Raw genomic sequence first — 24463 nt, 5'->3', positions numbered from 1 at the left:
AGTGAGTACATATGATAATTGTCTTTCTTTTTTCTTTCTTTTTTTTGTTTTGTTTTTTGTTTTTCAAGACAGGGTTTCTCTGTAGCTTTGGAGCCTGTCCTGGAGCTAGCTCTTATAGACTAGGTTGGCCTCGAACTCACAGAGATCCGCCTGCCTCTGCCTCCCGAGTGCTGGGATTAAAGGTGTGTGCCACTGATTTTTTTTTTGAGCTAATCTTGTTTCCTGCTACATAACTGAAGGTGTTTATGAGTTGTAGAAGTTCCTTGGTAGAATTTTTGTGACTGTTTATGTAAGCTATCATATCATCAGCAAATAGTGAGAATTTGACCTTTTCTTTACCGATTTGTATCCCCTTGATCTCCTTTTGTTGTCTTATTGCTCTAGCTAGGACCTCAAGAACTATATTGAATAGATATGGAGACAGTGGACAACCCTGTCTTGTTCATGGTTTCAGTTGGATCGCTTTGAGTGTTTCTCCATTTAGTTTGATGTTGGCTGTTGGCTTGCTGTATATTGTCTTTATTTTATGTTTAGGTATGTTCCTTGTATACCTGCTCTTTCCAAGACTCAAAGAGCAGTTTTAAAGATCAAATTCTCTATGGGGCAGTAGTGGCACACACCTTTAATCCTTGCACTTGGGAGGCAGAGATAGGCCGATCTCTGAGTTAAAGGGGAGTCTGGCCTACAGAGTGAGTTCCGGGATGACAGAGAGAAACCCTGTCTTCAAAAACGAAATCACTCTAACACAATATAATTCAGCTGTACTGATTTAAGACTCACATACTGATGAATGGTCATAGGGGAATACAATTTTATAATAAAACCACTTTGTCTCTAGAAAGACAAAATGTTTTGTGAGTATAGTAAAATCACGGTGGTTTCTGAGATGCAATGATCTGGGATCTAGTTGAGGTACTTCAGGTTGTATCTGTTGGAGTTGTTTTGTGAGTATAGTAAAATCACGGTGGTTTCTGAGATGCAATGATCTGGGATCTAGCTGAGGCACTTCAGGTTGTATCTGTTGGAGTTGTGTGGAATGATGGCACACACAGTGTGTCTGCCATGGGTTCACACACAGTGTGTCTGCCATGGCTTCAGAACTGAGGCTGCTGTGAATCTTTGTGATGTAACATGGGGGAGCACTGCCAGAAACATCCTGGATTCATGATGCATTGGATTTTTAAATTGATTTTGCATCAAATAGGGTTTCCATTGCTGTGAAGAGACACCATGACCATGCAGCTTTTATAAAGGAAAACATTTCATTGGAGCTGCCTTATAGTTTCAGAGATTTAGTCTATCATCATCATGGTTGGACACAGCGGCATGCAGGCAGACATGGTTCTGGGGAAGGAACTGAGAGTTCTCCATCTTGATCTGGAGGCAACAGGAAGTAAATTGTTACACTGGGTGTAACTTGAGCATAGGAGACCCACCCTCATAGTGACACACTTCCTCCAACAATACCGCACCTACTCCAACAAGGGCATTCCTTCTAATATTGCCATTCCCTAAGAGCTTATGGGGGCCAATTACATTCACACTACCATATTGCACTCCATGGTCTCCATAAGCTTGTAACAATATCATAATGCAAAATGCATTTAAAAGTTCAAAAGTCTAGCTTCAGAAGTCCCCATAGTCTATCACAGTCTTAACAATGTTTAAAAGTCCAAAGTCTCTTCTGAGATTCATCCAACCTCTTAACTATTATCCCCTATCAAATCAAATCAAATCAAAAACAGATCATATACTTCCAATGTATAATGACACAGGATATCCATTACCTTTCCAAAGGGGAATATAGTGAGGAAATACTAGACCAAAGCAAGAATAAAAAACAGCTGGGAAAACTCCAAACTCTGTATCTCCATGTTTGATGTCAAAACACTCTTTAGATCTATCTCCTTTCAGCTTTATTGACTGCAATGCACTTCTTCCTCTTGGGCTGTTCCATTCCCTGTTAGTAGCTTTCCTCAGCAAGTACCCCATGGTTCCAGCATCTCCAACATCTTGGGGTCTCCAAGGCAATCCAGGCTTCACCTTCATAGCTTCATGCAATGGCCTCTCTAGGCCACCCCTGACAACATATGCTTTGGCCTTGGGGCAAGATCCTGAGGTCACCACTCCCTTTATTCCATTTCCTAATCCGTTCATCTCCTTGAACACAGGATTTAGCTCCATTCCACTTCCTGGTGCCCCCTTTTCTCAATCTGTACATTTTGCTTATTTCCTTTCTCAGCTTCATTATAAATCTACATTAACGTTAACACTAGTAACCACACGACAGAGTCTCTGCTAGATGATTTTGAGATTCCTTTAGCTAATGCCACTAATCCAGAACTCTTCGCTTTCACCTCAGGTATATTTTAGGACAGGGCAAAAACATTCTGTAACTCTGGGCTCTCAGTGTGCTCTATGGATGTGTACTGCTCCATCCACAGTTTACAATAAGTTCACAGCCTTTTGACACAGGCTTCCACGGAGCATGTGGACCTGTGTATGTATGTGAGTCATGTGAAACTGAGCATTATAGCTTGTGAATGCCTAAGAATGAGCCTTGTAAAATATTACATGAATGACCTCTAGGCAACATACTAAAATTCTTCCCCTCTGAAACCTCTTGAGCTAGGCTTCCAGAGTTCATCCAATCACATTCAGTACCACTGTCTCCCATGTTCCTACTAGAATGGCCCATTAAGCAGCACTTAAATGGTTCAACTACCTTTCTAATTCATAGTCCCAAGGTCCATATTTCTTCTAACCAAAGCATGGTAAGGCCTCTCACAACAATACCTCAGTGCCTAGTACCAACTTCTGTCTTAAGGTTTCTATTGCTGTGAAGAGAGGTAACGACTACGGCAACTCATAAAGAAAAACATTGGGCTGGAGAGATGGATCAGAGGTTAAGAGAATTGGCTGCTCTTCCAGAGGGCCTGAGTTCAATTCCCAGCAACCACATGGTGGCTCACAACCATCTGTCATGAGATCTGGTGCCCTCTTCTGGCCTGCAGGGATACATGCTGGCAGAACACTGCATACATAATAAATAAATAAATAAATTTAAAAAAAAAGAAAAATACATTTAATTGGGGTGGCTTATAGTTTCAGAGGTTTCGTCCATTATCATCATGGCTGGTGGGACATGGCAGCATGCGGCAGACATGGGGCTGGGGGAAGAGCTCAGATGTCTACATCTTGATCTGTAGGCAACAGGAAGTGAACTGTCCCCTACATTGGGCATAGCTTGAGCATAGGAGACCTCAAAGCCCACCCTCACAGTGACACACTTCCTCCAACAAGACCGCACCTACTCCAACAAAGCCACACCTCTGAATAGTGCCACTCCCTATGATTTTATAAGGGTCCATTACATTCAAATTACCACGGATGCTGTGTGTTTAGAAACCTTTTACTGTAGCCATTGTTTTCTGCCCCCACATTTCAGTTTTGCAGTGCTAGCTGGACTGGGGGTGGTATGTCTGACTGTGAGTGTGCAGCCCCATATGGGACTAAGACCTACAGTTTAAGTAGCTGGGGCCTAGAGAAAGCATGGCCTGCAAGCCTTGTCCCCATGGACAGAAGAAGGTGTCAGCTTTTTGGGAACTGCAGTTAGTGAGCTGCCATGTGGGTGTTGGATCAAAGCCAGGAAGCAGCCAGTGCTCTTAACTGCTGAGCCGTCTCTCCAGTCCCCAATGGTTTAATTTTCTAAACTATGGCAGGTTGCTAATTCAGTTCCCAGCTGTCAGGTCGGTGGAGGAGGAGGTACTGAGAAGGACTTAACTCAGGTACGCTGCCCTCAGGGGTCAGTGCTCTGGATCGTCCAAGCTGTGATGTGCTAGCCATAGGAAACGGCAAGTCCTGCCTGAGTCCTCATGGAGATGTGATTCCAAGCCTCAGATAGTGTCACCTTGAGCAGGAGCGTGGGTGGAGTGGCTGGGAACACACCAGGTGTGATCTGAGTTTTGCAGAGCTGGTTGGACCCAAAGTAGCATGTCTGTGTCTGTGAGCATGTGTGTGTGAGAGCCTGTGTGTGCATGTGCATTGCACACATGTGAGTGTAAAAAGCGTGTGGATATGGTTGCTTGTGCCATTTGAGTGTGTGATCATGTCTGCGAATGGGTGAGTGCACGTTTGTGAGCATATGAGCATGTGGAAATATGTAATATGTGTGCTAGTGTGAATGAGCATATATGAATTACGTGATCCGGTATGTGAATGTGTGAGTATGTGGATTATCATGAGCTGGGAACCTGTGTGAATGTGTGAGTGTGTGCAAGCATGGGAACATACGAATGTGTGAGTCTGTGTGTGAGCCTTGTGTAAGCCCGTGTAAGAAAACTGTGAACTTACCGTGAACTATGGATGGGGCGGAGTGGAGGATGTTTGTCCCACGAGGTGGCCTTCTAGAAAGAATTGCATACATTTTCATAGTTGGATGCATTTTAAAGCAAGGACATGATGGGTGTACCCTGGCATGTCCACATTCTCTGGAGACAGAACGTTCTTGTTGTTGTTGTTTTGTTTGATTTCTCTGTGTAATCATCAGCCTGGCTGACCTGGAACTCACTCGGTAGATCAGGCTGGCCTCCAATTCACAGAACTCTGCCTGCTTCTGCCTCCCAAATCCTGGGATTAAAGGCGTGCGCTGCCACCACCCGGCAAGGAAGAACGTACTGTGGTGTGCCACATCCCTAATTTGCAGTAAGTTCACAGCTGTCTTGCACAGTTCACAACTGTCTTGCACAAGCTTCCACAGAGCATGTGAACCCGTGTGAACCTGTGCGTGAATGTGAGCCCGAGTAAAACCGAGCAGTATAGCTTGAGAGTGTGTCAGAACGAGCCTTGTGAGCAAGTGGGAAAGTGTATACAAGTGTGGGTGAAAGACCTGCTTCCTCCCTGTTTTTGTGGGGCCCTGTGACCGGGGTTGTCACGGTGGCCAGTCAGTGTTGGTATTGGTGGATGCAATCTGAGATCATGGAGTAAAACCTCGATTGGCTGTGTTTGTCATATGACGGTGTCTGTTAAGGGCAGCTCGGCCATGCCGGTCATTTATTTCCGACCGTTTAGGAGGCCTAACGCCATCTCTGATCCTGGCCCCATTGCTGTGACTCTGGCCAGCTTCAGAGCGTATTAATTTCTCAGCTAAGGTATGTGTCGTGGCCCTGGCAGGAGCCCCTGGCTGAGTGGCTGGTTGCAGGTGTCACCTGAGGCTGTGGCCTTGCCGTTGTTCCTGGTCAAGTGTGGGCTGTGTGCCTAGGCTGGTGGGGAGTGCTCATGGGGAGAGTTGTTGTTGGGGAGTCTTTATTACCCTCGCCACTGAACAGGATCCTGGGGTTCACCATCAGTTGCCCTGGGGTGCTCCTCACCCACGCTGGCTAGTGACTAAACATCTGGCTTTGTTCCCACAGGGGTTTGGATGTGAGGGGTTTCCCTGTGAGCCCTTGCGGGGTATGCCAAGTTGTCTCCAGAAGTGGTGTGAACCATTGCCAGTGGTCTGAGGGCCGTGGTCCGGCTGTGTGTTTTCTGTTTAAGATTCTGAGTTGACTGGTGTGTACGCCTGGAGGAAAGGACAAGCCCTGGTGAGGAGGCTGCTTGGGCCCCCTCCTGCCCTCTCCCGGCTCCAGAGCAAGGCCCCCGCCACGGAATTAGGTACCTCTTGCCTCAGCCTTAGCCTGCTGTGTGTTGCTGTGGCATTTGTGGGTGGGCACAGAGATTTCTGTGCTGCCCTTCCTCTCGGGGAGGGTGGTAACTGGGCAGCCTCTCGAGATTTCCCTGAGAGATGGACATTCGGGAATAATTACCTTCACAAACCTGAAGAGAGCTTTTCTCAGCTTTGAGAGCAGATGTGCTACTTGGGCTCTTGTGAGGAGAGCGGATGAAAATGACCACTCCTGTGGGGGACACCTGCTGCCCTTCCGTGTACTCCGCCAACACGCGCGGAGCTGGCGGCTCACTCGAAAGCAGCACTTGCCCTCCTTGTGCGCTGATCATGAGGGCGGAGACTGAGAGGGAGCTTGTGGGGCCAAGTCCAGGGTCTCCCTGGTCATGTCCTGAATGGAGGAGCAGGTCTGTTCTTTCCCCCAGCCCACAGACCCCAACACCCCTCCATTGCCCGTCTTTGCAGGCTCTGACAAGGAAGCAGGAACCGTCGGAGACACATCTGTCCACACCTGGTTCTCTAAGCCTCCCTGTGCCTGTGGTGACCAGCAGGTTTCTGAGCATACACCCAACCTGGCTTTCCATGATCAGTCAGGAACTATCCAGGGTGCCATGGAGATGCTACAAGACCTGCGCAAGCAAATCCAGACTGGTCTGGAGCTTGCCAGGCGCCCCAGGGCAGCAAGGAAGCTCTCATCATCAAAACCAAAGCCACAGAACCTGGCTGGGAAGAGCCAGCAGAGATCCCACAGCCCCTGGGACATTCAGGACTCCTCAAAGAGTACTTGGATTGCAACAGAAGGGAAGTGCTCTTCTTTGGGCAGGGCTGGAAATTTGCACAGCCAGCAACAATGGAAGAAAGCAGCGGCTGAGCGGGAGTCTTGTCCACAGAGAGCCTGGGCAGCACAGGGACAACACACCTCTTTCCAGAGGCCTGGAAGCACCCCAGAAAAGCCAGGTTCCTTCTCCCAGAGGCCCTGGAGTGCCCTGGCTTGGCAAACCAGTCCACAGAGGGCCTGGGAAAATCTAGGACAGGATCCCTCCTTCCAGAGGTCTGGAAGCCCCCCTAAAATGTCAAGCCCCTTCTCACAGCGACCCTGGAGCGCCCTGGCTGGCCAAGCTTGTTCACAGAGGACTTACACAGCTGGTACAGACTGGGAGGTTCCTGGGTACAGCCCATGGAGCTCCGTGGCGAGGCCACATCCTGTTCTCCAGCAGCCCTGGAGTAGTGCCTCTGTTAAGAGTCCCTACAGTAAGGACAAAAGTGCTGGCCCTCCTCCCTCAAAAGTCAAGCCAGCTTGGCCAGAGCCCGCCCAGGACTTCCATCAGAGCAAACTAGCAAAGGAGCAAGACAGACTGGGGACCCCACCCTGCCCAAGGCCACGGCAGTCTCTGGGCCGGCCGCGTAACTCTGAGTCCTTGCGTGACTTCATGCGTCAGAAGGCCCAGGCCCGGCGCCAACAGGCCATGGAGCAGAAGGCCTTGGCCACACACACTCTGGAACTGCGGAACCAGAGGCTGCAGGAGGTATATCGGAAACAGCGAGAGGCCATCTTTGGCAAGCCCGTCCCTGTGGTTTCCCAGAGGAGCCCTGGCATCGTCACCTTTGTTCCCAGTTCCGTACAGTCTGAGGTATGTGCTGGGTGGGTGACAAGAAGGGAATTAGCCAAGGCTTTGAGCCTGAGGCTCTTTGCTACCCTGCCTGCCTACTACCCATCAACAGGTGGGTGGTTGGGTGCCACTGGGCCCTGGGGGGTGAGATGGCATTGGCTCTGGGCAGCTTGAGGGAATACCTGGGATGGAGATAATGCTAAGGAGAAGAGGCTAAGCATGGGACATCTTTGTCCCTGGCTGGGATGGTGGCAATGTTGGGGAATGTTCCTAGCTGAACTTGGTTCCTGTTTGGTTGTTTGGGGGGAGTTCCTGCACAGTCCCCACAGATAGACAGGGCTAGAGGGACCTATTTGCCTTTTCACCCCTAATTCTTTGAAATGCCCTGAGAGTCCAGGCTGAACCCCTGGTAGAGGCTGGTGCCCAACTCTGACCTGAAATGAGGGTGTGGGTCTTATGTGTCCTCTCTGCTTTAGGACCTGGAAGCCACTGGGAGTCTCCGGTCACCACTGCAGAAGTGGAGCAAGGTGACATCTGGCATGGTGCTTGGGAACCAAGAGGCTCCAGACAGGTGGGTGGGGATGGCAGGGATGCCCTGCCTGGGCAAAAATACAGGGAGCTCAGAGTGGAGGAGGGGAGGATGGATGTTGGGGACTCTCAGGACATTGCTCATGACAGTGTGGCTCCTTGGGGACCGGCCGTGGCAACCCCAAGTGCTTTACAGAGCAGACACTGCTGTGTTTTTCTGAGGTGGGAAAGTCACTGTGAATAGAAGCAACACATTTGTGTAGATATGGGTGCATGCACGTGAATGGACTTTGTGTGTATACAGTTCCACATGTTTGTGTGTTTGTAGGCCAGAGGTTGACCTCAGATATTGGCAATCAGGAGTTATCAACCTTGGGTATTTGAGACAGGGTTTCTCCCTGGTACCTGTGTCTTGCTGATTAGGATAGACTGGCCAGCCAGTGAGCTCCAGGAATCTCCTGCCTCCGCTCCCCAAACATTGGGATTATAAAGATGGACTACCATGTCTGTTTGTTTTTGTTTTAATGTGGATTCTGGAAAGTAAATCCATGCTTATATGGCAGGCATGTTACTGACTGAGCTCTCTCTGCAAAACAGCCTTTTTGTTTGTTTCTTGTTTTTTTGTTTTCAAGACAGGATTTCTCTGTGTAACAGTCCTGGTTGTCTTAGAACTTGCTTTGTAGACCTGGCTGGCCTTGAACTCACAGAGATCTTCCTGCCATTGCCTCCCAAGTACTGGAAACCTCCCCCCTTTTTTATTTACTCTTTCATTTTATGACTGCATATAAGCCTATGTAAGGATGTTGTATCCTGGAACTGGAGTTAACAACAATTGTGAGCTGCTATGTGGGTGCTGGGATTTGAACCCAGATCCTTTGGAAGAGCAGCCAGTGTTCTTAAGCACTGAGCCATCTCTCCAGCCCACCTTTTTACAAATTTCTTTTCTCTCTTTCTTCCTTCCTTCCTTCCCTTCCTTCCTTCCTTCCTTCCTTCCTTCCTTCCTTCCTTCCTTCCTTCCTTTCTTTCTTTCTGTTTGTTTTTGTTTGGAGGTGTGTTTGTTTTTCAAGACAGGGTCTCTTGGTGTAGTTCTGGCTGTCCTAAAACTTGCTCTGTAGACCAGACTGGCTTAGAACTCACAGAGATTGCCTACCTCTACCTCCCGAGTGGTGGCTGCCCAGAACAACTTATTTTTAACATATAAAGTATTTAGTTATTATTGTGTGTGTATGGAGGTGAGGACATGCTGTATAGCTTGCCTGTGGAGGTCAGAGAATAACTTGGTGGAGGTGGCTCTCTCCTGCCATCTTCACATGAATTCCAAGGATTGAACTCAGGTTGCCTGGCTTATGTAGCAAGAGAGCCTTTACCCAATGAGACATCCTGCCTGTAGCAGCGGTCGGAGGAATTTGGAAATAACCAAAAAATAGTCCTTTTAGAATAAATCAGTTTTAATAAAAGGAGAATAGGGAACTTACAAAGCCAAGGCTCCAGCGAAGCAGAGGGTGACTCGGGGAAAAAACAGGGCCGGCTATCCCCAACCCAGTAAGCCTGTTTTTAAATGCACAGGATGAGAACACCGTGCTCTGCAAATGTTACCTGTCTGCTGCCTCCAGCTTCCCTATAGGAGATCCACACTGTATGCTGCCACCTCCAGTCCCCTACTTCACACTGTAAGGTGCCAGCCCTACCCCCAGCCCTCAAAAGGTAGCTTCTGACACTTTTTGGCAGTGGTGTCCTGAGTGTCCTTCCCTTGGCTCCCTGTTGGGAAAATGTAGATGCAGCTTTTGTAGCATGCTGGTACACCAGGGTCTCCTCACATTTCCTTTATCCAGTGCTGTGGACTCACGTTAGTCTCCCATTCAGCTACCCCAAGGATCCCTGCACTTGTTTGATTTCTGCCTTTGTTTTTCTTGATGCTTTCCCTGGTGTTCGTGCCATACAACAGTCCAGAACAGCAGACCCCTAAATGCCAAAATACCCAAAGGAAAACAGATTCCTTTCTTTACAAAGATTTATTTATTCATTTTGTAGACAGTGTTCTGGCATGTAGGGCATCAGATCTCATTACAGATGGTTGTGAGCCACCATGTGGTTGCTGGAAATTAAACTTAGGACCTCTGGAAGAGCAGCCAGTGCTCCTAACCTCTGAGCCATCTCTCCAGCCCCCAAAACAAATTTCTAACATTGAAAATTAAATTCTGGAAACACACAAAATTAAAGTCTTTAAGAGATATATTGACATTTCAAAGGGAGATTTACTTGAGAGATATAAACGTAGCAGAACATTTCAGAGGCCACTTTATACGTTATAATAGGCAAGCAGAACACAGGCACTTGTCATTAGTACTCAGGGACCCTCACAGTGAATATATGGTAGCTGTGGGCAGATAGGCCACACTCAGTAGGAGACAGGGCACTATCTGTGTGGCTGAGTACCCAGCCTTCTCATCTTAGTCATCTGGATAAGGGATAGATAAGCTATCCTCCAGGGAGAGATGCCACCCAAAGGAGTGGGTCCCAACAGTTTAGTCTTTCGCTGAAGTGGGTCTGTAGGAAGGACATCTCACAGGCCAAGGGAGCCTCGGTGTTTCCTGGGTGCACAGTTTTTGTACCCAAGCCAGTGTATGAACATGCTCTTTCCAGTGCCACACTGGCAGAAAGCACCAAGAAATGATTAATTAGAGCTCTCTAGACGTCTTTATGAATTTACATCTCCTGCCCTGTGAGGATGTGAGTAAAGAGAAAACACAAATGAAAGACAGCATTGACAAATCAGATGTGGGAAAAGAACCACACAGAATAAAATGAGGCAGAATGCGAAGGGTTTGTGACGAAGGCCACAGAGGCCACAGGGCGGACGTGGACAGCGTATACAGACCATCTCTGAGAGATGCTACCTGCCTGGCCTTGGGCTTGTTTGGGAGTCTTGGTCAGGGTGGGAAGCTTCTGTTTTTCTGTTAGGGACTTGCTTCTTGGGGACCATTTTCCCGTTCATTTCTTTTGAGGGTCTCCCAAATACTGGACTTTGGAGAATCCCTTGCAGGTACAAATATGTCCCCAGTATTTTAGGCATTCTTCGGGATGCAGGAGCCGAGGCCATGCAGAGAGCCGAAGGATCCCAGCCACAATGCCTGGCTTGCCACCCTCTCATGCAGGCTTTCCCCCCTAGGAACTGAGATTTTCCAGACACGAGCTCCCAGGGTTTGGGTTTCAATATTCAGAATTTTAATATTTCAGGACCAGGATTTTAAACTTATGAGAAATTTATTCTTTCAAGATTTCAATATTTGGGTTTGTGATTGGCACTGATTACCAGGAAGAGGACTTCACCTGTGTGTCCAGCTCCTAACCCATTACTCCTGTCCTGGGTAGCCCACCTGCTCCCATCACGGCAGGCTGGGAACACATGGCCCAGCTACAGGGACCCAGAGGTCCACTCCAGGATGATGTATGGGGTTTGTTGTGCAATGTGTTTCTCTATGGAGTTCTTTGAGGAATCTGCAAGCTGTTTGCCACCGTGGCTTTTGCATCTCCCAGCCCCACCAGCAACGTGTGCCCTTCTTTCTTTCCTCCTCCCCTCCCTCCTTCCCTCTCATTCCTTTCCCTCACCATTAAAAGCTCCTCCCCTCCTCCACCTCTGGATCCTGTCAGCCACTCCTTGGCCTGGTCTCATTCCGGCCACCTGCTAAAGTACTGTGGCCAGCACAGGAAGGCGAGGAGGAGGAGACACAAGAGATTGGCAGCTCCTCATAGGAAATGTCCTGCCCTAGGCTCACTAGGGACATTCGTAGGTATGTTTTTGGCATTAGTGTTTGGAGGAACTTTGAGATGGCCTCCTTGGTGCCTGCTCCTACCCCTCTGTATATACCTTTAGTCGGATGGGATGGATGCTCCTCCTCTTGACGCCTCTCCACAGCTCCCTCCTTTCTTCGGCCCAGTCTTTCCTTGGCTCTATCCTGAGATATCATGTCTGAAGCTCAGCCTAGATGCAGCCTCTATCTCAAACAGAGGAGGACTCAGGTCCAACCAGTTGCTGTACCCATGGGTAGCCCTCAGCAGCCTGCATAGCTCCTCCAGCGTCCTGTAGTTTTAGAGGGGGTGTCCCCATCACTGTAGGAAGCTGTAGACCTGTCTCTCTCTACTGCATGCATCCTGGCCCCCTTTTATTCCCACTTTCTAAAACTATACTAAAATACATATAACATTTACAACGATAACCATTTTTTAAATCCTCAATCCATCTGGATTTTGTTTTAAGTTTATGCTTAACTGATACATAAAAACATAAAAATTGTACATATGGATGGCTGGGGCACATGTGGTGTTTTGATACATGCACACATTGCATGATATTTAAATTAGGTTAAATGCATCCATCGCCAAACATTTATCATTTCTGTATGATAAAATATATTCAACATCCTTTTTTTCTAATCTTTTTTGGTATTGTACAGTATGTTATTATAAAGGGCGGTTAGAGTAACTTCAACTATAGCCCAGTTGATCGGCTTCTTTCTGCTGGTGTCTCACACACCTCCCCGGTCTTCTGTGTTGGGAACTGAACCCACATTTACACCTGTTAGACAAGCCTTCTATCACTGAGCTATATTCCTCACTTTTGTATATTTATTTATTTGAGGCCCTGGCTGTCCTCAAACTCACCAAGATCCACCTGCCTCTGTCTCCTGAGTGCTGGGACTAAAGGTAAATACCCCCTTCCCAGCCTTTAAAACCACAACAAAACAAACAAAAACAGCCTTTTATTAAGTTGTATTAAGTTGCCCAGGCAGGCATTAAATTCTTCCTGCTTCGGTTGCCTAGGAAACTGGCTTTTTCAGGCCTGTGCCGACACCTAACTTCTTTTGTTGTTTGTTTTGATTAGCCTTTTTTTTAATTATTATTTGTTTGGAGACAGGGTCTCGTTGTGCAGCTCTGGCTGGTCTAGAGCTCATAGAGATGCTCTTCCCCCTGCTGGGAGGGGTTAAAGGCTTATACCATCACATTGTGCAGCTCTGAATGGTCTAGACGAGATGCTCCTCCCCCTACCACATCAGCATTTGCTCTGTGTTTTAGGTGAGGGTCTCACTGTGCAGTTTTAAGTTCACAGACCCGCTACTTCGGCCTCTCAGAGTGCTGAGGTTGCAGACATACACCACCATGCCTGGTTTAACTTTTAGGGGCCCAGCCAGGGGCATCAGTTCGTATTACTGTGCAGTCATTACCATCAGCCATCCTCAGAACTTTCTCCTCTCCCCCCCATGGGTCCTCTGTCCCATTAACCCCAACCCAGAAGCCCTTGCCAGTCCCTGGCATCATCGTCTGTTGATCTGATGGCCTACGTGAACTCAGACATGCGGAATCCTGTGGGACTTGTCCTTTCGTGACCAATGTCGCTCAGTTTGATGCCGCTGAGGTTCATCCCTAGTGTATAGCAGGGACCATTCCCTCTTCTTTCTTAAAGCTGAGAAACATCCCATTGTGGTGCACAATTAATAAAAACCCAGAGACAGATAGTGGGGTTCAACCTAAAGGTCAGAAAAGCAAAACAGCCAGCCACTGACTCTGACCACTGTCTCAGTCCAAAATGGTGATCCTCCCTCCAGGAATCTCAGAATGAGACTGTGCGTAAGAGCTGTGTCCTCACATTTTATATTCCTCTCTAAGGTTGGGATTAAAGACATTCATTCACTGCCTGGTTTCTGTGGCAAACTAGCGTGGCTACCGGGAGTAAAGATGTACGTCACTACTGCCTGGTCTGTAAGGCTGTCCAGTGGGGCTGTTTTACTTTTGATCTTCAGGCAAGCTTTATTTATTAAGGTACAAATGAAATATCACTACACCATTGTGTGGATGGGCCTCGTGTTGCCAAACCATCATCTGCTCATGGACCTCGTTTGTTTGTTTGTTGTTTAGCATTGTCTGTTGGGAGCTTGCTGCTGGAAGCGTGGTGTGCAGACATCTGTTCACACCCTGGCTTCTGGTACTTTTACCCAGAAAGAGAATTGCCGGCAGTTGTGTTAATTTGTTGTTTGGTATCTGAAGATTCACCAGACTATTTCCCAGGGACAGTGGAGTCTGACATTCCTGCCAGCATGTGTCTCTATACCTCATCCACACTTGGTCCCCATTCCACTGAGCCACGTGTGATATGATATGTGGTGTCCTAGCCTTGACCTCTGGTCTGTGGTGAACCCTGACTCTCTCACAGATGGCCTTATTGTCTCTCCTTGCTGCACATGTGTGTTTTGCACATACTGTTCAACGTCGTGTTGCTGGGGATGAGGGTCCAACCACTCTTCTCTCTCTGCAGCTTCTGTCTGTGTTTGAACAAACCATGGAACTGTGCTGAGACCCAGAACACTGGATGCCCCCGGGAAGGCGTGAGTGTTGCCCCTCTGCTAGCATCTACTGATTCCTCCCCTGACCCCATAAAGTTCCAGGACCTGCCCGGGGGGCTATGCGTCTACCTGGACCCCCAGGACACTGAGCATCTGGGCCCATTGGGCCTCCCACACTTCCAGTACAAGCAGGCCCGGCTGCAGGCACTGGAGACGATGGCCGATGTCCTCAAGCAGCGTATTGACATCTTAACCACCAAGTTACACAAGCCGACATCGCCGGACACACCTGGTGACCTGGCCTCCGACATTCCGCCCTTGGGCCCCAGCACAGCACCTACCACCCCCACTCTCACGCCTCCCTCTTACCTCAGAAGTTTAGTGTCTGACGGGAGCAGAGGAACTCCCCAGGACTGGGTGGACATGCAGGGCAAGCCCCTTCTCCCCAGCACTTACTTCCAGGACAGTGAGGTGCTGCCATGGAGCCCCAGCTGGAAGCCTCAGAGCTCAAACCTGGGGACTCACATTGAGAGCCAGCCCCAAGGTGGGACTGGGCAGTGGGCATCATGCCTATTGGCTGATCCTTGGGCTGGGAGCAACGGGGCCCCATTCCTTTTCCTGTCTGGGGAGCAGGATGGGAGTTGCCCAAGACAATGGGAGTAGCGACAATAGCTGATGCTCCCTGAGTGACATATAGCAAGACCATGTTGGGGGAGGGAGGAGGTTCTTCCAAAGCCTGCTGCCTATCTGCCCTACCTTCCCAAGGGGCAAGAAGGCCAGCAAGGCCTTGATGCTCTGCAGGTCCTGTATCCAGCACCCTTGCCTCAGTGTCTCAGGTTCAACCTTGCTTTGCTGGCTCATCAAGTCGTGGTGCCCTTTCCAAAGGTGCCATAGAGGAGAGACACCGGGAGCTGGAAAAGAAGCTGAAGAGAGAGATGGCTACTCTCCAGGCCCTCGGTGCCTGCATGAGGAGGTGAGTCCTATTTGCTGTGCTGTGGCCATTGAGTCTCTACCCCTCACATCCCTGTGGAGGTTCCTCGTGTTAGCCTAAGGCCCAGAGCCAGAGTCTGGGTGCATCGAGCCGGTGAAGAGGGACACGGGTTGTACTGATTCTGACACTGGCCCACCTCACACATCTGGTTTACCCCTGGCCTGAGCCACTCTGGTCAGGGAGACATACACACCGACAGACATTCCTTTGTGCTGGCCCATAGTGGGAGATGCGTTTATCCTGACTTTTCCTCGTTGATTGCTAGCAGGGTGACCGTGTCTGAGGACGCTGACACAGGGTTCGTCAGCCTGTCTGGGTTCACTGTTCCAGGAGTTCTTAGGGCTTTTCCCTGTATCTTCTTTCCGCTGTGTCCCCATCCCTGGCCCCAGCCTTTTCTCAGTGTGGGCCACACAGGAGCATAAGATGTCCCTTCTGTGGTCTTCATGGCCTCACACCATCTCACCCCTGTTTCCCTCCCGTTCCTGGAAAGGCCTGTTCTGCCCCACCACACTCAGCCCTCAGTGACCCCATTGAATCCAAGGTTAGAGAGGACCCAGGGGGATTTTCCCTGTAGGAATCAGCAGTTGCCCACCAGAAAGCTAATGGTTCCTCATCTGCAGCTGTGATTTCTGTCCTCTCCAGAACTTGGGAGTATGTTTGGTCACTCTCTAGAAAACATCCTCTGCCTCCAATATTTCCCAGCACCTGCCTACTGTCCTTCCGCCTGGGCCTTACCCAGGGCCTCCTGCAGCATTAGAAGATCTGTGGTCCCCAACACCCACCCACCCCTGCCTCCTTCTTAGAACTCTTTGTACCATGTGCTACCCACCAGAGGGACAACCTATGCCCTTCTCACTTTGCCGTCCTTAGACAGCAGCACCCTCAACAGGTAACTCCAGCTTCTCGGCAGAGCTGTGGCCAAAGCAGAGGTGCACAGTCTGGGGGAGACCGGGAGGTCCCTGTGTCCACAGAGCTCAGCTGGCCCTGTGTCTGTGCTTGACAGAGTTCACCAGAATATCCTGTGACCTCATCTTGGTTCCCGGGCACAGGGACTATGTTATGCTATGTAGTTATGCTAACTACAGCCTGAGCTGCCTTCCACTTGGAAGCTGGTTCGTTATCTTTGAGGATGGCCCCTCTCATGCAAGTAGATACTCTCATGCCAGGGGTGAGAGTGGAAGCCACATACGCTGAGCAGGAGGAACAGACTGTGAAGGGGGCTGTGGTTAAGGCAGCTGCTGCGTGGAAGCTTCTCCACTTCTGGCCCAATGCTGGGGAGGGCGTTTATGTCAAATCTCACTCAGCTGTGTGTTTACCTTGATTGAACTCATACTTTCCTCTCCAGGTGAGGTCGCTGAGCTCATCTACCTATGTGATCTCCCCAACCCCCACCCCTGCTCTTCCTGAATCTGGAACACTTCCTTCCAGCCACCACTTCACTAGGAAACCCACCCCTCCTCTAACGAACCTCTTGATATATCTGGTGTTTCCCGGATGGTAGAGCCTGTGTCATCCTTGATGCGTAATGGCCATTAGGGGGCAGCATTGTGCTGAGGGTTTCCTCAGCTAATGCGACAACCCCATAGACTGGTCCAGAAATTGGAAAGATTTAATATCAGTATCCCAGGTTCTTTCAGGCTAGGTGACCCCAATGTCCCAGACCCAGGCCCAGAAGGTCCTGGTGCCGACATTCCTGCTACAAAGCCACAGGGGTTGTGGCTTCCCCTCTAGGGGTAACCCACTTGTGAAAGCCTCTGGGCCGCTTTATCATCTCCACAGTTCACCCTAAGAGCCACCAATAGAGTTTCTTAAATGCTAAAATATAGCTGTCCTGGGGGCACACACTGTCTGTGGGCTGAGGCTGGACATACCTGTGCCATCTTCCACTGTGTTTCTGCCCCAGATGAGCACACCTGTGTGGGTCACAGAGTTCTACAGGACCAGTACAAAGAAGCCCAATAGCCAGGAGAGACCAGAAGAGACAGAAATCATACTCAAGTTCTGTTTCCCAGAAAGGTGGGGCCCGGGAGAGCAGGGAGGTCACTTGCTGGTCTCAGCCAGGTGGCCCTGCGTGTTTCTTTTGAGGATCAAAGTCAGCCTTCCTGCGTTCCAGGCTGTTTCCCCTTCTGTTGCCCTCAGCTGCACGATCAGGCTGAGTTTGCAGAGGTGGGACCCTCTCCCCCACCCCACAGGCACTTGGAGATGGGTGAGGGCCCGGTCTGTCACCATCTCCTCACAGTTAAGGACACTAGGGGTCTAGCGAGCTCTCCACGGGACTTGGTCCTGCTTATCCTCACACTTAGCTCTATCCCGTTGCTCCTGCTTTCTGGAAATTCTTTCCATGTCTGTGTTCCCATAGTGCCTTGTAGCCTTAACATATGTCCATATGTTCAGAAAGAGACCTTAACTCCAGGCAGGGGTTGAGTATGGTCATGCCATACCATAGCCTTGCACAGCACCTGACCCGAAGAGGGCCAGAGACAGAGGCCTGTGGGCCTCAGGGGCTGCTGGACACGGGCATGGGTGACATGTTTGGTGATTCAGGTGGAGTCCAGGTCGCTATGTGCTAGGGAGAGATGGCGCCTCAGGGAGAGTGAGCTGAGGCTGTGTTCACCGCCCACACCAGCCAATTTACATACTCATCCTCTGTGTTCCAGAGCCTTCTAATCCCTGCACCTGCTGCAGGCCCACCTGGACCAGACAGCTTGCCGCCCACTGTGGCTGCTTTGACCTGGGTAAAAGCCATAGCCTTTCCCATCTGAGGAGGGCAGCTGCCTGAGACCATGCAAAGGAAAGAATTAGGGTCCTTCGTCATGGCTGTACCTCTCCCCAAGGGCCCAACACTATATCACAAGCACAGTGATAGGGCAGAGCCACAACACTAGCCGTGAGGTCTCTCCTCATTCCAGACAGCCTTGTGGGTGTGTCCTTATCAGCCAACAGGGATGAACAGGATAACTGCATTGACACACTGGGCTGTGATCCCACCTGCCGAGCTGGTAGTGATGGAGCTAACACTGCACACTGGTTAGGCCGCTACACACACACACACACACACACACACACACACACACACACATACACACACACACTGTGACCATACTTGACTGATGGACCAGACCTTAAGCCCTGATGTCTGGCTCTAGACACACTGCCTGGGTCCTAGAACTGCTGGCGGCCATAGGAGCCCAGATTCTTGCTGAGTTAGGGTACTTGTGCTCATCCTCTTCCCCCATCCTGATCCTGACTTTACTCATCATTGTCTTCTAGCTCACTTGGGTTACCAGCTGCACCAGACCCCACCTGTGGCTCCCTTTGGCAGGAGGAGAAACTAGAAACCAAAAAAGCAGGCTTGGTAACACCCTGGACCACCCAGAGCTGCGGTAAGGGCGAGCCTGAAGACAGGCCCTGGGCTGGCTGGTCGGGTGGCCAGGGGGGCCTCCCATGGGCCTCTTCCACTGCCTAGTTTGAGCTTGATCTCACAGGGTAGAGACCTCGTTCTATGTGGACGGCAGCCTCATGTCCATATTAAAGTGTTTTGAGGCTCTCCAGCCCCCACCGCCGACTCTGCTCCTGCTGCGCCTGTCATGATGTATGTCATCACTGGTCTCCAGAATAGCCACACTCCTGCAGCCCGAGAGTGCCACCCTTCTTTCCTTCCTTATGACTATCACCCAGGTTATTTCTTTTGCTTGGTACCTAAGTGTCCTTGTTCCTAGATTTCAGCTGAAGGAACTCGGGACTGAAGAGCTGGCACCTGGAAGGGCTATGAGGCATTCTCTTACTGACCACAGTAGCCACAGAATCCTGGGGGAGCCTACCTGCCCTCTGGGTGCATCCGGCTAGTGGTCTATAGGCTGCAGGGGGAGTCTTCCTGCACAGAACGGCCAGGAGATGGGTGCCAGGTTTGAACAAGCCTGAGACTCCTGTTCACTTCTTTCGTTACTATCTGCTTATTTTCTGCAGAAAACAGGTTTTGCATATGGTAGTAAGATATCCCGTAAGCCCAACCCTTAGGAGACTGAGGGAAGAGGATCACAAATGTAAGGCCAGCCTGGGTAATACAGAGTTCCAGGCCAGCCTGGGATGCATAGTGAGACCTAACAACCAAACAAGTAACAACAGGGCAAACACACACACACACACACACACACACACACACACACACACTAGATAAACGGCGCTGGAGATACAGCTCAAGCATCAAGTGCTTGCCTAGCATGTATGATGCCATGGATTCAGTTCCCAGTACTGCACAATGAAACCAAAGCAAACAGCAACAACAAAAGTGATCATGCCTGTCTTAAAGAAACATTAAATGTGACCCTTAGCTCTGCCCAGACTCATCAATCAGACAGAGTAACCCTAGGAAATTGTAGGATAGGCATCAAGGCCTGAGAAAGGTGCCAGGCTTACCCTCCAAGGTAGAGTGGCAGCAGGGTGGGTGAGGAGTTTCTCATATTAGGTTCAGAGCTATGGACATAGCTGGTAGGTGTGAGTCAACTCATGTGTGAGCTGAGTGTGTGTGTGTGTGTGTGTGTGTGTGTGTGTGTGTGTTGAGGGGCTACCAGCTCTACACAATGTGAGAACCAGCAGGTGGAGTCTTCTGGCCCCTGGACCCAGGGGACTCTCTCTCTTAGGGTAGGATATCTGGGGGTCTTCAGGCAAGAGCTGGCAACCCTTCTAGGCTCCAGAGCTACAGTAAAACCTCAGAGGTCCACAGACTTATTGCTCCTGCCACACTGACTGAGCATGACATCACACCTGACACTGATCAGAGCTCAAGATTCTATCCCAGCAAAATCTACATTTTGGGGGCACCAGGAGATGGCAGGTGAGACTTCTGGGTCAGGAGAGGCAGGAAGGGCATTTGTGGAGATCCTCAGCCAGAGAAAGGCCTTGTTGACTTTTCTTTAGTTACTTGCCTCATCGCTGTGACAAAATGCCTGACCGGAATTAAACCCAAGGGGAAAAAAGTTATCAAAGGTAGAGACTGTCTTAGCGGCAGGAGCTCGAAGAAGCCGGTCACATAGCATTAGCAGTTAGGAAGCAGAGATGGCGGATGCCCGTGCTTGGGACCCACAGTCAAGGTGGGTCTCTCACCTCAGTTGGCCTGCTCTGGATAGACCCCCAGATTTGCTGAGACTTGTCTCCTGAATGACTCCAGAGCCTGCCCAGTTGACAGTGTTACTTGGATCTCCAGCCTGTTTCTGGGCGGCTACTCTAACAAGCTGGACTTTCGATGAACAGGGAAGTGTGGGCTCACGGTTCAGAAGGTGGGAAGTTAAGAGCACTGCTGTGGGCTCGCAGCAGAAGGCCACAGAGCTAAACCCTCCCTTTGGTACTCATTTCTTTTTTTTTTTGACATAGGGTAGCCTTTATTTAACCCACTGTGTATCCACGGGTAACCTTAAACTTCTGATTCTGTTGCTTCTATTTCCCAAGAGATGGGGTAACAGACATGTGCAACCAGACTCTGTTTATGGGGTACTGAAGATGGAACCCAAGGCAAACACCTAAAGCTCTACCCTCACACACCAGCCCTCCCCTTTATAATCAGTCCATTCCTGACTTTAGTGTAAGGCTTCACCACCTTATAGATAAGGCTTCATCATTTATTAATCGTTTGTTACCATGGCTACTAAAGGTTTACATAAATTTGAAAAGGAGCATTTAAACTAGGGGAAAACCGTAACTTTCGACGGAAAGTGTAGTCCAGAGAATCAGTGAGATTTTCAGAATACCCTGGGCTCTGCCCACCCGGGCTGGGTTTATACACTCTCCTCCTCCAGACTGACTGACCTTACCGGGGTGTGTGGGGGGGAGGTAGCCTGCTGTATCCCTCAGCCTCATTTGCCGTTCCCTGAGCAGAAGTGCTGGTCAGTCACGGGAACGGCAACGAGAGTTCCAGCCTTTAGTATATACAAGCAGCGGTTGTCCGTGGGAGGCTTTCCTGAACTTCAACACCCGGACATCCCTGCTCGATGGGATGTCTGTTGATGGGGGTAGTGTGGTGGCTGTCAGACATGTGGCTGTCAAGACCTGGAACTGTGAAGAGATGGGACAGGAAATGTTACGTTTTATGGGGAGAGAGAGAGAGGGAGGGAGGGAGGGAGGGAGGGAGGGAGGGAAGAGGAGAGAGAGAACATGCTCACATGCATATGTAGAGGCCAGAAGACAACCTGGGGTAATAATTCCTCAGACACCCCCAGCTTGGTTTTTAAGACAGAGTATCTCGCTGGCTGGAACTCGCCACACAGGCTAACCTGACTGTCTGGTGAGCCCAGGCTCTGCTTTTGCTCATCTCTGAAACATTGGGATTACACGTGCAGGTCACCACACCCAGGCTTTGTTTTCTTCCTTTCTTCCTTTAATACACAGGTTTTGAAGTTAAATTTGGGGCCCCATTTTCCCCCCTAAATGTACCAAGATAAACGCCATCTGTGCCTTTCGCTGCTTCTCTGGGGGCAAAGCTCTACCCTCAGGCTCAGCGGCTCCGCCCCGGGGCAGAGGAACCACTTGCTGTCACTGTCCTTCCTGCTATCAACTGGCTGCCGTGGGTGCTGGGCACTCATGAGGCCATCTTACTGGGTCCCACAGTACTGGCTTTAGGAGGTCCTGAATTCTGGGGGCTTCTCCCTAACTGTCTTTTGAGGGGAGCTAGGGATTAAGGCACATGGTGATCTCAGCTGGGGGCTGACCTAGTTTTTTTCTGGGTCACAGGTCAGTGCTCAGGGACATGCAGTCTGTGGCCCGTGGGGTGCTGGTATGACCCAAGAAGACCAGGAGATACCCCTTCAGATGCATGGCTTAGAGGCTTTGGGCTTCAGTCTTTAGGTCTGTGGAAGGGTGATAGAGTTGGGCACCTGCTCTGGCCTTAGACTCTTCAAGGGCCTGGACATAGTAGCGAAACCTCTTCTCCAAAGGAACTGGAACTCAGTCAACCCAAGAGTTGTGCCCAATTACACAGGGGTCCTCCAAGAGTCCTCGAGTGCTCGTTGTATGTCTTGTGGTTGCACCCTGCTACCCCCTGATCTTTTCTGTCATTGGTAATGCCCAGGGACCGTGTAGCTGTTGTTCACAGCATTTCTTTTGCTTCTTCTCTGTCCATGATGGCATGCAGTTTGCCAGGGAAGATGGTTCTCCTTGGGCAGAGGATTGGGATTCTCTCTGTAGCCCTCCCTGTATCATGACTAGCCAATGACTGAAGGTCGTCAGGAAGGCCTTCTCATCCAGGCCAGAGGGTTCCATCAACCATCCTCTGAACGCTCCCCTAACAGCTAACTCTTAGCACAAATGAGGCTGAGGGTAAGGATAAGGTCAGGAGGAGACAGAGCCAACCCCTGAACTCAGCTCTTCTCCAGAGCTCCCCTGGTGGAACACTCTACAGGGTAGTGAACACCAGCAGTGTGTAGAGCCTTGGCCATGGGGGGGCATCAGAAAGAAAAGAAGCCTACTCTGCTACCTTGGAGACTTTGTAATCTAAGGGGGAACACCCTGAAATTCCAAGGAGCACCCTGAACTCACCTCTGTAGCACATACCCACCTGAGCACCACTGTCAACCACCGTGACTTTCGGGCCCTGTTAAGCTACTGTGAAATCCTTACATGGGTAAGCTGCATCCCCCCACACACAAAGGCTCTGTTTGGCCAGTGATCTAGGGTCCTCTAGAAAGTGCAGGACGGAGTGAAGACTGGTACCTAGGTCTGTCTGGTGGCTCCTGTCACCTATGCTAACTCGATTCTTGCTTCTGAAATGAATGGTGGGAAGAAGGAGGCTCAGCGAGCTTGAGAGAGGGAATACAGCCACATGGCAGCCACGCCGTCTCGAAGGGCTGCAGGGAAGGGGCCTTTCTTGAAGTGCTGGCTACCAGTGCAGTCCTTGCGTTGTGTGGGCTTTCCCTCCCGGCCTCTGGCCTCAGTTTCCTTGCAGGCCAAGAAGCTGTGAGTGCTGAGGCTCAACCAGGAGAGAGGCTCAGAGCGTACCTGCCACTCAGGTGCCCTCCTCCGTGGTCCGCAGGTCAACAGGAGCCCAAGGGGCCACGTTCTGGAGGGCACCTGACCAGTTTCCAGCTGAAATCCTTGCACTTTCTCCAGTCACTGAAGGTATGTCCTGCCCCATGATACCAGGCCAGTGACAGCTGTGTCCCCTTTAGGCGTCTTCTGTTTGGAGATTAGCTGTGAGCAGCCTTTGCCTAAGGCTGAGTAGAAGGCTCCAAAACACAGAACTGAGGGTTTAGAAGCAGCCCCCACCCCTGGCACTCAACCCAGCTAGGGAAGTCCCAGGTAGAAAGAGTAGTCATTTGCTATGAGGGGCAGGCCCTGCCCAGGCATGGGATCTACCAAGGCGATCCTCATAGTATGTCGCCAGCAAGGCACAGGTGAACCCTGGGGTATGCGTTCTCATGACAGCTGGACCAGCAGAAGCAGGAGCAGGCGCTGGCCCTTCTGCGACAGCGGGCAGAGCAGGAGGTATGGGAGACGCAGATGGCGCTAGATGAACTTGTCTTCAAACACCAGCTGAAGGTCAGTGGGATGCCCCTTCTGTAGCTTTAGCTGGTGTGCTACGCCTCCCAATGTCCCTTCTACCCCACCCCACCCAGTCTGAGGTCCTTCTAAAGTGGGTACCATCGCATGGATACCGAAAGGCATCACTAGTCTAGGAGGGGGCACAGAGCCACATGAATTGGGGGCCGTGGACTTGTTTGAAGGGATCGGAAACTTTGGCCAATAATGTCCTGGGAACACCCACACTGGGGTGCTCATGGCTGGTTCCAGACCTGGGTCACAGATAGGGGCTGTTGCCTCCCACTCATCCCAGTCTGGGGTCTGTTAGGTCCGGAGCAGCGAGGTCTCTGTTGGAGCTCAGAGTTTATGACCTGTCGTGTGTGTGATATACAAACCCCAGTATGCCTCTCATGCCGGATTCTGGGATCCAGCCTGGCCTGCCTGGCTGTGAAACCTCTCTCTCACTCTGCAACATCAGACTCTTTCCTTGCAGAAGCAGATGGAGAAACCCCTAGTCCCGCAAAAGCCAGAAGAGACTTTGAAGCTGGAACAGCAGCAGATGTGTGGTGGCCTAGAGCCGAGCACACCATCTCTCGACACAGTGACAAGCAGATCTAGGTGAGGCCAAGGCTGGGACCAGACGCCACTCCACAGGGTAGAGGAGGGCAAGGGCGGGCTTAAATTCAGGTTTCAGGTGCTGGCAATGACAGTGACCTTTGGTGGTTTCCTGACCCTTCAGATCCCCACCCTTCCCACATAGAGACGCGGAGTCCTTGAAGCATCCTGAGGAGGCAAGGGCAGTTTCTGCAGGTGAGTGTCCTGTGTG

General features: G+C 50.4%; 1 protein-coding gene across 1 annotated transcript in view; it reads left to right on the top strand.

Moving 5' to 3' along the window:
- Ccdc187 (coiled-coil domain containing 187) overlaps positions 1-24463 on the top strand; it is a 50444-nt gene that overhangs the window by 11789 nt on the left and 14192 nt on the right. Inside the window, 13 exon segments of the mRNA XM_042055389.1 lie at positions 5536-5652; positions 6128-7293; positions 7749-7843; positions 14111-14180; positions 14322-14682; positions 14940-15111; positions 18400-18577; positions 19770-19963; positions 21001-21201; positions 22890-23235; positions 23542-23655; positions 24131-24255; positions 24377-24447. Coding sequence (XP_041911323.1) covers positions 5536-5652; positions 6128-7293; positions 7749-7843; positions 14111-14180; positions 14322-14682; positions 14940-15111; positions 18400-18577; positions 19770-19963; positions 21001-21201; positions 22890-23235; positions 23542-23655; positions 24131-24255; positions 24377-24447 — 3210 coding nt within the window.

The sequence above is a fragment of the Arvicola amphibius genome, chromosome 7 (assembly GCF_903992535.2).
Source record: "Arvicola amphibius chromosome 7, mArvAmp1.2, whole genome shotgun sequence".
Lineage (NCBI taxonomy): Eukaryota > Metazoa > Chordata > Mammalia > Rodentia > Cricetidae > Arvicola > Arvicola amphibius.
The sequence above is the reverse complement of the archived record's forward strand: the minus strand, read 5'-3'. Positions and strand labels throughout refer to the sequence as shown.